Source organism: Phyllobates terribilis, unplaced genomic scaffold (assembly GCF_046119375.1).
Source record: "Phyllobates terribilis strain yellow unplaced genomic scaffold, ASM4611937v1 Scaffold_99__1_contigs__length_5935540, whole genome shotgun sequence".
Classification (NCBI taxonomy): domain Eukaryota; kingdom Metazoa; phylum Chordata; class Amphibia; order Anura; family Dendrobatidae; genus Phyllobates; species Phyllobates terribilis.
The window spans coordinates 5177995-5196867 of record NW_027362859.1 but is presented as its reverse complement, the minus strand read 5'-3'; the positions used below and the strand labels follow the sequence as shown (position 1 = coordinate 5196867).

General features: G+C 42.3%; 1 protein-coding gene across 1 annotated transcript in view; it reads left to right on the top strand.

Moving 5' to 3' along the window:
* Positions 1-17904, top strand: part of LOC141198716 (uncharacterized) — a 105446-nt gene extending 87542 nt beyond the window's left edge. The window contains exon 8 of the mRNA XM_073663134.1: positions 11817-17904. Coding sequence (XP_073519235.1) covers positions 11817-12952 — 1136 coding nt within the window. The 3' untranslated portion in view covers positions 12953-17904. The remainder of the gene's footprint in view (positions 1-11816) is intronic.
* The last annotated feature ends 969 nt before the right edge of the window (positions 17905-18873 follow it).

The following is an 18873-nucleotide window of genomic DNA, read 5'->3' as shown; positions in this document are numbered from 1 at the left end:
TGCCCCCACACAGTGTAATGCCCCCATTATGCCCCTTATGCAGGATGTATGATGCCCCCACAGTGTAATGCCCCCATTATGCCCCTTATGCAGGATGTATGATGTCCTCACACAGTGTAATGCCCCCATTATGCCCCTTATGCAGGATGTATGATGTCCTCACACAGTGTAATGCCTCCATTATGCCCCTTATGCAGTATGTATGATGCTCCCACACAGTGTAATGCCCCCATCATGCCCCTTATGTAGGATGTATGATGCCCCCACACAGTGTAATGCCCCCATTATGCCCCTTATGCAGGATGTATGATGTCCTCACACAGTGTAATGCTCTCATTATGCCCCTTATGCAGTATGTATGATGCTCCCACACAGTGTAATGCCCCCATTATGCCCCTTATGCAGGATGTATGATGCCCCCACAGTGTAATGCCCCCATTATGCCCCTTATGTAGGATGTATGATGCCCCCACAGTGTAATGCCCCCATTATGCCCCTTATGTAGGATGTATGATGCCCCCACAGTGTAATGCCCCCATTATGCCCCTTATGTAGGATGTATGATGCCCCCACAGTGTAATGCCCCCATTATGCCCCTTATTCAGGATGTATGATGCCCCCACACAGTGTAATGCCCCCATTATGCCCCTTATACAGTGTGTATTATGCCCCTTATGCAGGATGTGTAATGCCCCCATCATGCCCCTTATGCAGTATGTATGATGCCCCCACACAGTGTAATGCCCCTTATGCAGGATGTATGATGCCCCCACACAGTGTAATGCCCCCATTATGCCCCTTATGCAGGATGTATGATGCCCCCACACAGTGTAATGCCCCCATTATGCCCCTTATGCAGGATGTATGATGCCCCCACACAGTGTAATGCTCCCATCATGCCCCTTATGTAGGATGTATGATGCCCCCACACAGTGTAATGCCCCCATTATGCCCCTTATGCAGGATGTATGATGTCCTCACACAGTGTTATGCCCCTTATGCAGGATGTATGATGTCCCCACACCGTGTAATGCCCCCATTATGCCCCTTATGCAGGATGTATGATGCCCCCATTATGCCCCTTATGCAGTATGTATGATGTCCCCACACAGTGTAATGCCCCCATTATGCCCCTTATGTAGGATGTATGATGCCCCCACAGTGTAATGCCCCCATTATGCCCCTTATGCAGGATGTATGATGCCCCCACAGTGTAATGCCCCCATTATGCCCCTTATGCAGGATGTATGATGCCCCCACACTGTGTAATGCCCCCATTATGCCCCCTATGCAGGATGTATGATGCCCCCACGCAGTGTAATGCCCCCATTATGCCCCTTATGCAGGATGTATGATGCCCCCACGCAGTGTAATGCTCCTATCATGCCCCTTATGTAGGATGTATGATGCCCCCACACAGTGTAATGCCCCCATTATGCCCTTATGCAGGATGTATGATGTCCTCACACAGTGTTATGCCCCTTATGCAGGATGTATGATGCCCCCACACCGTGTAATGCCCCCATTATGCCCCTTATGCAGGATGTATGATGCCCCCATTATGCCCCTTATGCAGGATGTATGATGTCCTCACACAGTGTAATGCTCTCATTATGCCCCTTATGCAGTATGTATGATGCTCCCACACAGTGTAATGCCCTCATTATGCCCCTTATGCTGGATGTATGATGCCCACACAGTGTAATGCCCCCATTATGCCCCTTATGCAGGATGTATGATGCCCCCACACAGTGTAGTGCCCCCATTATGCCCCTTATGCAGGATGTATGATGTCCTCACACAGTATAATGCCCCCATTATGCCCCTTATGCAGGATGTATGATGCCCCCACACAGTGTAATGCCCCCATTATGCCCCTTATGCAGGATGTATGATGTCCTCACACAGTGTAATGCCCCCATTATGCCCCTTATGCAGAATGTATGATGTCCTCACACAGTGTAATGCCTCCATTATGCCCCTTATGCAGTATGTATGATGCTCCCACACAGTGTAATGCCCTCATTATGCCCCTTATACAGGATGTATGATGCCCCCCACACAGTGTAATGCCCCCATTATCCCCTTATGCAGTATGTATGATGCCCCCACACAGTATAATGCCCCCATTATGCCCCTTATGCAGTATGTATGATGCCCCCACACAGTGTAATGCCCCCATTATCCCCTTATGCAGTATGTATGATGCCCCCACAGTGTAATGCCCCCATTATGCCCCTTATGTAGGATGTATGATGCCCCCACAGTGTAATGCCCCTTAAGCAGGATGTATGATGCCCCCACACAGTGTAATGCCCCCATTATGCCCCTTATGCAGTATGTATGATGCCCCCACACAGTGTAATGCCCCCATTATGCCCCTTATGCAGGATGTATGATGCCCCCACACAGTGTAATGTTTCCATTATGCCCCTTATGCAGGATGTATGATGCCCCCCACACAGTGTAATGCCCCCATTATGCCCCTTATGCAGTATGTATGATGCCCCCACACATTGTAATGTCTCCATTATGCCCCTTATGCAGGATGTATGATGTCCTCACACAGTGTAATGCCCCCATTATGCCCCTTATGCAGGATGTATGATGCCCCCACACAGTGTAATGCCCCCATTATGCCCCTTATGCAGGATGTATGATGTCCTCACACAGTGTAATGCCCCCATTATGCCCCTTATGCAGGATGTATGATGCCCCCACACAGTGTAATGCCCCCATTATGCCCCTTATGCAGGATGTATGATGCCCCCACACAGTGTAATGCCCCCATCATGCCCCTTATGAAGGATGTATGATGCCCCCACACAGTGTAATGCCCCCATTATGCCCCTTATGCAGGATGTATGATGTCCTCACACAGTGTAATGCCCCCATTATGCCCCTTATGCAGGATGTATGATGCCCCCACACAGTGTAATGCCCCCATTATGCCCCTTATGCAGTATGTATTATGCTCCCACACAGTGTAATGCCCCCATCATGCCCCTTATGCAGGATGTATGATGCCCCCACACAGTGTAATGCCCCCATTATGCCCCTTATGCAGTGTGTATGATGCTCCCACACAGTGTAATGCCCCCATTATACCCCTTATGCAGGATGTATGATGCCTCCACAAAGTGTAATGCCCCCTTTATGCCCCTTATGCAGTATGTATGTCCATCCCTATGCTATACAGGCGATCAGAGTAAAAAAAGTGAAAGTCCCATAGTGGGAAATAGTATAAAAGTAAAAGAAAGTGTTTAAAAAAATGAAAAAAAAAAAAATTTTTGTAAAATATTTTAAAAAATCAAAAAAGAATCCACCAAAAATAAAAATATAATGTCCCTATCAATAAATATTATTATGAAAAAAAACAAACATAAAAGTTCACATATTTGGTATCGCCGCGTCCGGAACGACCTGACCTATAAAACTGTCCCACTAGTTAACCCCTTTAGTGAACACGGTAGAAAAAATAAATAAAAAACTAAGCAAAAAACAATGCTTTATCATCATGCTGCAAAAACAAAAATTGGAATAACACACGATCGAAAAGACGAATATAAATAATAATGGTACCGCTGAAAAGGTCATCTTGTCCCACAAAAAATAAGCCACCATACAGCTCCATCAGCTGAAAAATAAAAAAGTTATAGCTCTCAGAATAAAGCGATGCAAAAAAATGTTATTTCTATAAAATAGTTTTTATTGTGTAAAAGCGCCAAAACATAGAAAAACGATATAAATGTGGTACCGCTGTAAACGTACTGACCTGAAGAATAAAGCTGCCTCATCAATTTTACCACATGCGAAACGGCATAATTTTTTTTAAAAAAAAAAACAATTCCTTGCGCTCAAGACTAATGACAACTTATTCAATATGATGACCTAATGTTATCAAATTCTGTCGTACCTCTGGGTTCAAAATGTTCACTATACCCCTTGAGGGGTGTAGTTGCCAAAATGGGGTCACTTGTGGGGGGTTTCCACTATTTAGGCACCCTACTATTTAGGCATCCGCTCTCAATTCCAGCCAATTTTGCGTTCAAAAGGACACGCACTGCTCCTTCCCTTCTGAACTCTGTCGTGCGCCCAAACACTGTATTTTCCCCACATATGGGGTATTGGCGTACTCAGGAGAAATTGCAGAAAAGTTTTTGGGGTCCATTTTCTCCTCTTAACCTTGTGAAAATAAAAAAATGGGGTTAAAACACAATTTTTGTGGAAAAAGTTTGATTTTTTTATTTTCACGGCTCCATGTTATAAACTTCTGTAAAGCACTTGGGGGTTCAGGGTGCTCACCACACATCTAGATAAGTTCCCTGGGGGGTCTAGTTTCCAAAATGGTGTCACTTGTGGGGGGTTTCCACTGTTTAGGCACATCAGGGGCTCTCCAAATGCAACATGGCGTCCGCTAATTATTCAAGCAAATTTTACATTCAAAAAGTCAAATGGCACTCCTTCCCTTCCTGCCATGAGCCAAAACAGTGGTTTTTCCCCACATATGGGGGAAATTGCACAACAAATTTTGGGGTCTATTTTTTCCTATTACCCTTGCGAAAATAAAAAAAATTGGGTCTAAAGTAACATTTTTGTGAAAGAAGTTAAATGTTAATTTTTTTCTTCCACATTCCAAAAATTCATGTGAAGCACATGAAGGGTTAATAAAGTTCTTGAATGTGGTTTTGAGCACCTTGAGGGGTGCAGTTTTTAGAATGGTGTCACTTTTGGGTATTTTCTGGCATAAAGACCACTCAAATTTACTTCAAATGTGATGTGGTCCCTAAAAAAATGGTTTTGTAAATTTTGTTGGAAAAATGAGAAATCGCTGGTCAACTTTTAACCGTTATAGCTCCATAATAAAAATAAATACATTTTGGTTTCAAAATTGTGCAGATGTAAAGTAGACATGTGGGAAATGTTATTTATTAACTATTTTGTGTGACATATCTCTCTGATTTAAGGGCATAAAAATTCAAATTTTGAAAATTGAAAAATTTTCAAAATTTTCACCAAATTTCCATTTTTTTCACAAATAAACGCAAGTGATATCGAAGAAATTTTACCACAATCATGAAGTACAACATGTCACGAAAAAACAATCTCAGAATCAGGGGGATCCGTTGAAGCGTTCCAGAGTAATTGCCTCATAAAGTGACAGTGGTCAGAATTGTAAAAATTGGCCTGGTCATTAACGTGCAAACCACCTTGGGTTGTAAAGGGGTTAATGAGAAAAAAATAAACTTTTTAGAATTTACCAAATGGCTGCAATGAAACAAAGAGTGAACACTTTAAAGGGGTCTGAATACTTTCCGTACCCACTGTATATGTATGTCCCTTATCCTAGGCCCCATCCTGATATATGTCCTCCGTTCTGCCTCTGTTCTTTAGTGTATAGAAAAAAAATAAACTATTACACTCACCAGGGGCAAACATAGAAGTAATGGGGCCCCATAACAGAAGTATAATGCACTCCCCATAATCCTCCATACAGTATAATGCACAGCCTATAGTCATCCATGTAGTATAATGCACAGCCCATAGTCATCCATACAGTATAATGCACAGCCCATAGTCCGTACATGTAGCGTAATGCACAGCCCATAGTCTGTACATGTAGCGTAATGCACAGCCCATAGTCCATACATGTAGTATAATGCACAGCCCATAGTCCGTACATGTAGCGTAATGCACAGCCCATAGTCCGTACATGTAGTGTAATGCACAGCCCATAGTCCGTACATGTAGTGTAATGCACAGCCCATAGTCCGTACATGTAGTGTAATGCACAGCCCATAGTCCGTACATGTAGTATAATGCACAGCCCATAGTCCGTACATGTAGCGTAATGCACAGCCCATAGTCCGTACATGTAGTGTAATGCACAGCCCATAGTCCGTACATGTAGCGTAATGCACAGCCCATAGTCCGTACATGTAGTATAATGCACAGCCCATAGTCCGTACATGTAGTATAATGCACAGCCCATAGTCCGTACATGTAGTGTAATGCACAGCCCATAGTCCGTACATGTAGCGTAATGCACAGCCCATAGTCCGTACATGTAGCGTAATGCACAGCCCATAGTCCGTACATGTAGTATAATGCACAGCCCATAGTCCGTACATGTAGCGTAATGCACAGCCCATAGTCCGTACATGTAGTATAATGCACAGCCCATAGTCCTTACATGTAGCGTAATGCACAGCCCATAGTCCGTACATGTAGTATAATGCACAGCCCATAGTCCTTACATGTAGCATAATGCACAGCCCATAGTCCGTACATGTAGTATAATGCACTGCCCATAGTCCGTACATGTAGCGTAATGCACAGCCCATAGTCCGTACATGTAGCGTAATGCACAGCCCATAGTCCGTACATGTAGCGTAATGCACAGCCCATAGTCCGTACATGTAGTATAATGCACAGCCCATAGTCCGTACATGTAGCGTAATGCACAGCCCATAGTCTGTACATGTAGCGTAATGCACAGCCCATAGTCCGTACATGTAGCGTAATGCACAGCCCATAGTCCGTACATGTAGCGTAATGCACAGCCCATAGTCCGTACATGTAGCGTAATGCACAGCCCATAGTCCGTACATGTAGTATAATGCACAGCCCATAGTCCGTACATGTAGCGTAATGCACAGCCCATAGTCCGTACATGTAGTATAATGCACAGCCCATAGTCCGTACATGTAGTATAATGCACAGCCCATCCTCTTACATGTAGTAGTATGGCCAAGGGCTCCATGTACTCGCTGATTTAAAAAAAAAACATTATACTCCCTTTCACTCCGCTCCCTCGCCGCGTGGTGTCTTTTTTTCTGGAAGCGACAGGAGAGGATGATGTCACTTCCACGCGCCCCCTAATGACGTACATGCCGATGTCAGCTGCTGGCCTCTGATTGGTCGGCAGCGTGTATTGTGGCACTAAGCTGAATGTCAGTCCGAGAACACACATCCAGCTGCAGCAGGGGCTGGTGTTGGCTGGGCCCGGTCACAGGAGCGACTGTGGTCATTAAGCCTCTCAATATAATGCTCTCATAGTACCTCTATTTCCCCACACTCTATAATGTTCTCACAGTCCCGCCATCTTCCCACATACAGTATAATGTTCTCACAATACCACCATCCCCCCCACATACAGTATAATGATCCCACAGTGCCGCCAACCCCAATTTTATTTTGTGTTTTAACACTTGGTTTTCTTTTTTTGGTGTTTTTCATGTAATATATGGAAGCCTACAGGAAAATGCTAAAAGAAACATAATATCCAGGAAAAAAAACACTGTACATGGAGACATTCGCATCAAATAACTCCTGTCTGTGTTCTTACAAACAAGCTCTTATAAATGAGATCTAACGTGATAAACGATTATAACCTGGGAAAGACGGGAAACATTCATGTAGACAGTCGGTGATGATGTAGTTAGTGACGGACTCTGTCCAAATTTGTTTCTAGAGCCGTATTAGAAGATTAAGATGTCGTCGTCATTATGAAGTTGTTTTTTCTCATGCCACGTGTAATGTATATGACGAGAATTAGCGTTATGGAAGATGAGTCTATAAGACACGTATTTAGCTGCAGACTCCGAGGAAGAAACTGCTTGTTGTCTGTGGCCTAAAATATATAGGTTTTATTAGTACTTCAGGGACAAAAGCAGAATGTTGTAAAATAATAAAAATACCATTGCTGCGTGGGTTTCTGGGTGATTCTTACTGAAGCAGTGGCCAACTTAGCCAGTGATTGGAAGTATGGAGGAGATGTCTAAGTCATCAATTCAACTTGTGTTCCAGTCCATAAAAGACTAGAGAATACAACATCTACACATTCTATCTCCTGATATATTTCCCTTATTGTCTCCAGTAATTGTATTAATACACAGAATTCTTTATGATGTTATATCGGCTCATCTTCTTCTCATTCAGGTCTCTACAATATCGGATCCTCTCAGTGAAGATCTTCTATATTAAGAGAATTTTTCTGAATCACCTATTAAGGATGGTTATGGACAGAGACAAGATGGCGGAGAGGATATTACACCTCACCCTAGAGATCCTCTTCCGGCTTACTGGAGAGGTGAGAGATTCTGATGACGTCACATTACATCATTCTTATCTATGGAAATAACAGATGGACAGAACTGGAGAGGTGAGGACTCTGGAAATGTCTGGAGTGAGATTTATTAATGTGTTTCTCCATTATCAGGATTACACAGTAGTGAAGAAGACCTCTAGTGAGCGCTGTCAGGACCCTGTGTCTGAGGGATGGGGAAGACCCCTGAGCCCAATCACAGGACCTCCATCTCACCCCCTGATACATGAGGACATCAATGACCAGAAGATCCTAGAACTCGCCTACAAGATGATTGAGCTGCTGACTGGAGAGGTGACACTGCTGGGAATGCTGGGACATTATACTGCTATGAAGGGATCGGGGGATGACTGTATCATTGTATGTGTCAGGTTCCTATAAGGTGTCAGGATGTCGCTGTCTATTTCTCCATGGAGGAGTGGGAGTATTTAGAAGGATACAAAGATCTGTACAAAGACGTCATGATGGAGGTTCCCCAGCCCTTCACATCACCAGGTAATAGACAGGACTAAATACACACAGCCTATAATTATCTTATCTAATTATGTGTAAAAAATGAATTCAGTCCCTGTATGTGTTTCCTCCAGATCTATCCAGTAAGAGGACAACACCAGAGAGATGTCCCCGTCCTCTTCTTCCACAGGACTGTAAACAAGAAGATCCCAATGTTCCTCAGGATCATCAGGTAGATGGAGAGAAGGTGTCATGAGATCTCCCCTATGATGTGTAGACGGCTGTGAAGGTCTTGTGCTCAGTCTTGTTTTATCCACCAGTATTATATGTTTTATATTTGTGTAATGAGAACGGTGGAGATGGCAGGATTAGAGCTGATCATACATGTGACTTCTCCATCTGTCTGTGACTTTTACAATATTTGTTTCAGGGTGAAGATCAGACCCATATTAATACTACAGAGACATATGTGAGGGGTGATGAGTGGTGTAAAGAGGAGATTCTTACATATGACTACCCAGGTGAGTAGTAACCACTAAATGCAGAGAAGTCACAGATTCTTCTCTGTCACCGGCTGTGGCTGCTTTATCGGTTGTGTAGTCCGGCCATATCACAATCGTGTGATCACCATTTTGCTTCCAGATCACAACATTCTCATCCACCCAAAACTGTTCAAATGACTTTGGGTAATGAAAGCCCTTTTCTACAGAACTTACAACCTGGAGGATCCACCTACCCCCTGGAATTAGGAGACGCTGACCCTTACCTGTCTATATCTATAAAATACAAAGCCAAATGACAGCTTATGCAGAATGTGCTAACAAGTGAGAAAATCACTTGCAGAAAAATATTCTGATGGGCCTCTAATAGAAAGCGGAGAGTAATGATACTGTTGGCTTCCTAGATCCCTGATATCTCTCCTTTCTGTGCCGCTGAATGTCCTCATATGGTCCCTACAAGACCAGGTCCAGTCTTTCTGGCCAAACTTCACTTTTATGATTGAAAATATTAAATGTGCAGTGAGGCCAAGTGTGAATTTCTGTACAATAACAGCAGAGTTTCCCTTTATCCTGACTTTTCAATTTCTTTTTAAACCAACTAACTTTAAACAGGATTGTGATAAACTATACAGAAAACATTACACCTGTGCCATGATATATCTCTAAGCTGTGCGTGGCTGATGGCTGTAATATACAATTATTCACGCCTGCAGGAGATGTGTTGGCTCCAGCCCTGGTTTCATGGATTCACTCAACGTCATAAATTCCATTATGTTTTCAATCCTAAGGAATTCAGATTACTGCTCAATCTCTCCTGAAATGGGGGCGCTAATACTTTCTTTACTCTTTTGGTCAGGACTCATAGTAGCTCCAATGGTTTATCATAAATGAGTGCAACTCCGGTTTAGTGTTGGCATTCTCCCCCCAAACATACGTTCTTGTTGAGGATGTATCATATTTTTTTATGTCTTTTTTTAACAGGTTCATTCTGTATGATAGCTTGATTGTGATGGGATCGGCCGGCCTCACTTATGTGAGTCTGTAACTCCCTGGTAGTCTTTAAAAAAGGTCTCCATTTCCTCTTCCAAATGCCCAAGATTTAAATTTAAGACATCTCAGCTCTGCAGTATTATAAAAAGTTCTCTTTAAATGTCTAATATTTCTTCTTAAAACTCATCTGATAGAAAATATTGGCCCTTACAATGGTTTACATTGCTAAGAGCCACCGAGCCCCATACTCTTAATTACCCCAAAAAGGTTTCACCACTAGTTACTCTTTTTTTTTCTGAAGAATACAGTTGAGCTTCATCATTTCAGTAGTTATGTTATTGGGTTTGGTCACAGTTTTGCCCATCATCCTTTAACTTTTTTAACCCCTCCATATGGATCTGGATTTACTCAGAGACCCCTACACTTGGGCCATGGTGCTACCTGATGTTCTGTGGAGTGAGATGGGAAGAAGAATAATCAAGTAGACGGGTCGTTACCAGGAGGGCAGAGAAAATACAAACTCAGAAGACACAAGAGTAGTCAGTAAACGGGCCGAGGTCACAACAGGGAACAAATACACAAGCCGGGAGCTGAGCACAGAGGACTGAACCAGAGGAGAACAAGGCTGCATCTGGTAGCTTCTAGCAATATGCTTTGAGATTTAGTAGGGTGCGGTGCTTTCCCATTGGCTGAAGTAGGGAGCAGATTACTTCAGCGGACAGCACATACTGCCAGACTGGATGGTACTACTGGTCCCAGCAACCCTAATCTTAGGGGATGAAGGGAGCCCGTCTTGCCCAGAGCTTTTGATTCTGTCTTCTCCTCTATCACCAATGCCGTCTGCTGAGAGAAGCAGACGTCGCAGGAGCTGATCCCAGAGAAAATGGGACACACCAATTGCTGAAGTTCTAATACAACAAAATGGCAGAAAACCAGAGCAGTAGAAATCCCCATAGAGTAGTGACGAATTTGACTTCACAGCCACTTTCCGGAAATTAGCACGCCATGGATGTTGGAGAGTGAAAATAGCAAATCTGCCATTTTATTACCCAACACATAGTGCCCAGATTGTGCTCCAGGAGACACACACCATAAATTAAGTGGGTTCTTCTCACTACATCAATGCCAAATACATGGTTGCTAAATGTTCTTTGGACACAGTCTATTAGACTGTGAACTGTCATTGTCTTGGTGAATAATACAATATTTTTACATAACTTGCCATTTCTACGGACAATTTAAGTAGAAATGTTCAAAAATATAAAATTCAAGGATATTTTATTAAAAAAAATAACAATTGGTTTTATTCTTAGCAGATGTCTGTGCCAGGAGACCAGAGGGACAGCTGACATCTTCATCATCATCATGTTGGGATGAGCTTGATATCACACAGGATACAACTGAAGTGAATGCCATTACTCCAGATATACCATCGTCCCTTCACAGCAAAGATCTGTCTTCTGATTCATTAGCGACTACTAAGGAAATTCAAAGTCACAAAATAAGCATTAAAAAACAAACTACTCCTAAAGCAAAGAAGCCATTTTTATGTTCAGAATATGGAAATAGTTTTCCCATCGAAAAGTCTTTACTTAAACATCAAAAAATTCACACAGCGGACAATAGATTTTCTTGTTCCAGGTGTGGGAGATGTTTTAACCAGAAATCAGATCTTGTTAAGCACCAGAGAATTCACTCAGGGGAGAAGCCATTTTCATGTTCAGAATGTGGGAAATATTTTACCCAGAAATGGAATCTTGTCATACACCAGAGAACTCACACAGGGGAGAAGCCTTTTTCATGTTCAGAATGTGGGAAATGTTTTAACCATAAATCAGTTTTGGTTAATCACCAGAGAACTCACACAGGGGAGAAGCCTTTTTACTGTTCAGAATGTGGGAAATGTTTTAACCAAAAATCCGCTTTGGTTAAGCACCAGAGAACCCACACGGGGGAGAAGCCTTTTTCCTGTTCAGAATGTGGGAAATGTTTTAACCAGAAATCAGATTTGGTTAGTCACCAGAGAACCCACACAGGGGAGAAGCCTTTTTCATGTTCAGAATGTGGGAAATGTTTTGTATGCAAATTACACCTCGTTAGTCACCAGAGAACTCACACAGGAGAGAAGCCTTTTTCATGTTTGGAATGTGGGAAATGTTTTGGATGCAAATCCCACCTTGCTAGTCACCATAGAACTCACACAGGGGAGAAGCCATTTTCATGTTCAGAGTGTGGGAAAAGCTTTAATCAGAAGTCAGATTACATTAAGCACCAGAGAACCCACACAGGGGAGAAGCCTTTTTCATGTTCAGAATGTGGGAAATGTTTTGTATGCAAATCACACCTTGTTAGTCACCAGAGGACTCACACAGGAGAGAAGCCTTTTTCATGTTCAGAATGTGGGAAATGTTTTGTATGCAAATCACACCTTGTTAGTCACCAGAGAACTCACACAGGGGAGAAGCCATTTTTATGTTCAGAGTGTGGGAAAAGTTTTAACCAGAAGTCAGATTTCATTAAGCACCAGAGAACCCACACAGGGGAAAAGCCTTTTTCTTGTTCAGAATGTGGAAAATGTTTTAACCAGAAAGCGCATCTTGATAGCCACCAGAGAACCCACACAGGTAAGAAGTCTTTTCCATGTTCAGAATGTGGGACATGTTTTAACGACAAATCAGATTTTGTTAAGCACCAGAGAACCCACACAGGGAAGAAGCTTTTTTCATGTTCAGAATGTGGGAAATGTTTTATCCAGAAATGGAATCTTGTTATACACCAGAGAACCCACACAGGAGAGAAGCCTTTTTCATGTTTAGAATGTGGGAAATGTTTTAACCAGAAATCGCATTTTGTTAGACACCAGAGGACCCACACAGGAAAAAAGCCGTTTTCCTGTTCATAAAATCATAGAATGTTAGAGTTGGAAGGGACCTCCAGGGTCATCGTGTCCAGCCTCCTGCTCATTGCAGGATTTACTAAACCAGCTCAGACAGATGTCTGTCCAGACTCTGTTTTGAAGACTTCCATTGAAGGAGAGCTCACCATCTCTTGTGGCAGCCTGTTCCACTCATTGAACACCCTCACTGTCAAAATGTTTTTTCTAATATCTAGTCAGTATCCTCTCCCTTTCAGTTTCATTCCATTGCTTCTCGTGTTTCCATGTGCAAATGAGTGTAAGGATGTTCCTGCTACATTCTGACATCCCTTCACATATTTGTAGACCGCTATTAAGACTCGTCTTAGCCTTTTTTGCTAGCTAAACATTCCTAAATCCTTTAACCTTTCCTCATAGGACATAGTTTGTAGTCCTCTCGCCATTTTGGTCGCTCTTCTTTGAACTTGCTCCAGTTTTTCAATGTCTTTTTTAAAATGTGGTTCCCAGAGCTGGACACTATTCCAGATGAGGCCTGACCAATGAGGAGTACAGAGTGATAACTACTTCACGTGATCTAGACTATGCTTCTCTTAATACATCCCAGAACTGTATTTGCCTTTTTTTGCTGCTGCAGCAAAATGTTGACTCAAGTGTTAAAAAAGCGCTGTTGCTTAGTTCTATTTCTCCAGATCTGTAACTGTAATTTTCCTTTTTCTTGCCCAGATGTTGGATCTTGCATTTCTCCCTGTTAATTACCATTTTATTAGTCGCTGTCCATTGTTCAAACTTATCTAGATCCTTCAGAATCCTTTCTCTGTCTTCTGTAGTGTTAGCTATCCCTCCTAGCTTTGCATCATCTGCAAATTTGATTAGTTTACCTTCAGTTCCCTTATCTAGATCATTTATAAAAATGTTGAACAACATTGGGGCCAGGACAGAGCCTTGTGGTACCCAACTTGAAACACTCTTCCAATTGGATGACCAACCATTTATTACCACTCTTTGCGTAAGATCACTGAGCCAATTATGAATCCACCTAACTGTAGCCTTGTCAATCTCATAATTGGTCATTTTTCAATAAGGATAGTATGAGATACTTTATCAAATGGTTTGCTGCAGTCGAGATTTACTATATCTACCGCATTTCCCTGATCCAGCTTCTCAGTGATTTCATCATAGTAGGAAATTAGATTAATCTGGCATGACTTGGTTGCTACAATCCATGCTGGCTCTGGTTAATTACTGTATTCTTATCCAAGTACTTGCATACATGCTGTTTAATTATTTGTTCAAAGATCTTTGCTGGTATAGAAGTAAGGCTCACTGGCCTGTGATTTCCAGGCTCCATCTTCTTTTCTTTTTTGAAGATAGGAACAACATTTGCCCTTCTCCAATCTTCTGGGATGTCTCCTCCAGGATTTTTCAAAGATTCTGGCTAGTGGTTCTGCAATTTCCTCTGCTAATTCTTTAATACCCTAGGATGTAATTTATCTGGACAACTAGATTTATATTCGTATAACTTAGCTAAGTGTTCCCTCACTGTGATGACACAGCTTCTAATCTTAATTAGCCAGACGTTAAGATTTGTTAAGCCAGGAGAAATACAATATTATCTTTGACTTTTGAATGTGTGTGTTTGTTTGGTTAATAATAACAATAATTTTTATTTATATAGCGCCAACATATTTCACAGCGCTTTACAATTCAGTAGGGACATGTACAGACAATAAAACAATACAATGTATCATAATTCAACAGTACAGGAGAAGTGAGGGCCTTGCTCGCAAGCTTGCAATCTATATGGAAATAGGGGGACACAATAGATAGAACATTGTCTTCCTTCAGCCAGTATCAGTATCTAGGTGCAGTTACTGTGTGCTATTGGGTGCATGAAGGATGTGGAGACAGAGGAATAGGCAGGAGCAGATTAAGACTAACATTTAGGAGGGAACAGGGGAGAGTTATGTTAGTGAGCTGAGGTCATAGGCTTGTCTAAACAGATGTGTTTTTAAATCACGTTAAAAACATGGGGGCTAGATATTAGTCAAATTGTTTGAGGTAGTGCATTCCAGAAAACTGGCGCAGCATGAGAGAAGTCTTGGAGACGGAGTAAGCGAGGTTCGGATTAAGGAGGATGTTAGTCTTGGATCAGTTGCAGAACGAAGGGCACGGGAAGGGTGATAGACAGAAATGAGGGAAGAGATAAAGGGCGGTGCAGAATTGTGGAGAGCTTTGTGGGTGAGAGAGATGAGTTTGTATTGTATTCTGTAGTAAATGGGTAACCAGTGCAATGACTGGCACAGGGTAGAGGCATCGGTGAAGCGGCCTGATAGAAATACGACCCTGGCTGCTGCATTCAGAATGGACTGGAGAAGAGCAAGTTTGTTTAGAGGGAGGGTTGGTCAAGAAGGACAGTGACTCAGTGTTTGGGACACTGATGTTTGTTACTATGCTAATTGAATATTGTACTAACCCAGCTAGTTTATTTACAAGAGCAGAGGGATTAGCTCAAACAGTGAGACCTGAGTGAGCCCTGCACCTTCCCCCCCCCAACTTGTGACTAATAACCTTAGCCACATATGTAAATATAAAAAGGGTTTTCTATGCTGCTGCAAAGAGAATCAAGGAGAATCAGAGAGACCTTCCTCGGGACAGAAGATGGATAGCATCCTCAGATTTGGATTCTACACAATAGGGACACAATAGGTTTCCAGCCTAAAAGTATATAGTTCTGACTGGAAGGATACAGATCGGCTTCATTGACCATCAGAGAATTCATGGATACAACTAGGTATCAGGGTTGCTACAATGAGGTCACCTGGCACTGTGGCTATTTTGTTTGGGGTTGCCAGGTGGGACCCTCCATCGCCTGGAAACCATGGAGACATTCGGAGAAGCCAGATTGGGACCAGCCTGTCATCTGGCCCAATAGAAACTCTCGGAGAGGCCAGGGTGGGACCCTCGGGTCTCCTGGCCTTGTACCTCGATGGACTGTCAGCTTCATAAGCTTACCGCTACCTCTTCTCTGTGGGGACCCGCCAAAAGTGAGGGGCCACTAGTTGAGGTAGTTGACGCTGGAAGTCCCAAAGTCGCAGCTGCTCTAATCTTGAAAGGCCAGCGGAAGGGTGAGACTGTAATTTTGCACCATCTCGGATATTTTCTCAGACTGTTCTATATGTTTATTGTCTGTTTAGTGGTTCAATAAAATATTGCCACACTGTTTTACCCTCACCCTGTCTTGTCTGAGTAGTATTATGCCCACGGAAGACCCTCGGGTCTTCACACTCACCATCTTTCTGTTTATAGATAATGTGGATTCTTGTATTCCTTCGATAGCACCATGAAGATCAGTTGATGTTGCAATTTCTTTCTTAAAGAAGACAGCCTTCTCAATGTAATTTTTGACCAATTCACCCTGTTCATCCTGTAAAAATTCTATAGCATCTGACTTTTCTTTTGCTTTTGACATCCCCCCCCAAAATCCATTTTTATTGATTTTGGTCTCCCTTGCAAGCCTCACTTCATTACTGGCTTTAACTCTTCTAATTCTTGCTCTGCATTACCTGCAAACAGCATTACATTCTTCTTTAAATATGCCCCCCTCTTTCCATTTAATATACACTTCTTTTTTCCTTTTTAACAAGTGTTTCAGTTCTGTGTATATCCATCCTGGTCTCTTTAAATGCTTCCAATTCTTCCTTCTTTTCGGGATTGTTACTGTGCAGTGAGAATTTCATTTAGCAAAATCTCCCCTCATTGGACATTTGTCCTTTAGAACATGGAGTCATTGAACCTTCCATTAAAATCTGCCTTTCTGATGTCCAACCTTAAAGTCTGAGTCCTCGCTGTATTCCATTCATGTGTATCATCCCACCAACTTTCAGTGATGTCTATGACATCATATCTCTCTTCCTTTGTTAGCAGCTCCAATTCTCCTTGTTTGTTTCTCATGCTCTGTGTATTTGTATAGACACATTTTAGTTTGTAGTCGGTTTCTCTTGCTCTTCTATTTTCATTCAGAATTTGTTGTTTTTGTTCTTTATTTCCATTTCTAATAGCAGGTTCTCAAAAGAATTCTTATACTGCATATTTTTTTCTGGTCATGTATTCCCCATCCCATATTAGTTTAGAATGTGGAAAATGTTTTATGAAGAAATCATCTCTTTCTAGTCACACAGGGGAGAAGCCATTTTCATGTTCAGAATGTTGGAAATGTTTTACCTGAAAATTGTACCTTCTTAAATGAGTTGCCCACTTCTAGGACAACCCTTTGTCATTCCTCATATTTGTCATTGTTAAAAGTGATGCCAGCGATGATTGAGCGCAGGGCTCACATGGCGTAACAACTTAACATGAGCCCCGGGAAGACACATGCTGATACCGCTGGAATGCCACCAGCATTGCAGGATTATAATAATAATAATCGTTATTTTTATATAGCGCCATCATATTCTGCAGCGCTTTACATACAAATTATTGTTAGAATTATGATAAGGTGTTAAAAGAATATTATTTATCCATTATGAATATATTCAATGTGTTCAATACTAGAGATTTAAAACCTTAGTTATATATAAATTATAAATATGTTTACCAAAAGATCATAGCATGACTGAAAAGTAGACAGATGGTATCTTTGCGGTCAGAAACAATTGACATTCTGAGATGTGTAGAAACAGTAACCGTATCTTTTGAATCACAGTATGCTTAGAATATTATCTATAGTCGGCAGCGAGTATTAGTTTTAACTGCCTCTCATATCTGATTGTGTATATTTTGCATTGCCTATGTAAATATTATCAAAATGTATTTGCATCAGACAGCCTGCTGAGTATCTCACTTGTTGTCTCTTTGTTAACAAACAAAATAAACAGAGTTTTACGCCGGAATTCAGATGATCTCCTATCTCACATGGTAAAAGGTGAAATTCTCCTGTCAAGAATTGTTTTTATTTTAAAGGGAATCTGGCACCACTTTGGAGTTATCAGACCTCTACTAGGGGCATACAGGGAATAGAAAAGTAAATCTATACATACCTGTATGTCCCATGGTAGAGGTCTGAATGCAGAGAAATGTAGTTTTATCTCCTTGGTTTTTCACAGGTTTGGTGTCCCCCGGACGCCAAGCTATCCCCGTCCATCTGCTTATTATTCCACCAATTCCCCATCTATGTCCACGTTTACCATATCTCCCCCCCCCTCCCTGTACGTCACAGGTCCCTGTGACGTGCGCTTTTTTCCCTCCCCTCCCTGTGCATGAGCAAAGTGTGGCTCACAGGGAGTGCGCTTTGTTTTCTCCCGGGCCCGTTTGGCTGAGCACAGTGCCGCAGTGTTCTATTGCGCAGGCGCCGGGGAGTCCACAGTGCCTCCCCGGCACCTGCGCAATACAGCACTGTGGCACTGTGCTCAGCCAAACGGGCCCAAGAGGAAACAAAGCGCGCTCCATGTGCCGGGAGGTGAGGGAAGAAAGTGCACATCACAGGGACCTGTGACTTGCGGGGAGGGGGGTAAATATGGTAAACGTGAATATAAGTGGGGAGTTGGTGGAATAATAAGCAGATGGGCGGGGATAGCTTGGCGTCCGTGGGACGCCAAGCCTGTGAAAAACCAAGGAGATAAAACTATATATCTCTGCATTCCGACCTCTACCATGGGCCATACAGGTATGTTTAGATTTACTTTTCTATACCCTATATGCCCATAGTAGAGGTCTGATAACTCCAAAGTGGTGACAGATTCCTTTTAACAGGATAAAACATATAAAAATGTTTGTCCACTACTTAGACAACCCCTTTAAACATCAATAATCCCACACAGGGAGCCATTAACATACCAAGAGTGTGAAGAATTAATTATTGGAAAATCGTATTTTGTTGACCATCAAAATTAACTCAGACAGGGAGAATCTATATATGTTATTGACAAATTGTACAAAAACATACAACAAAC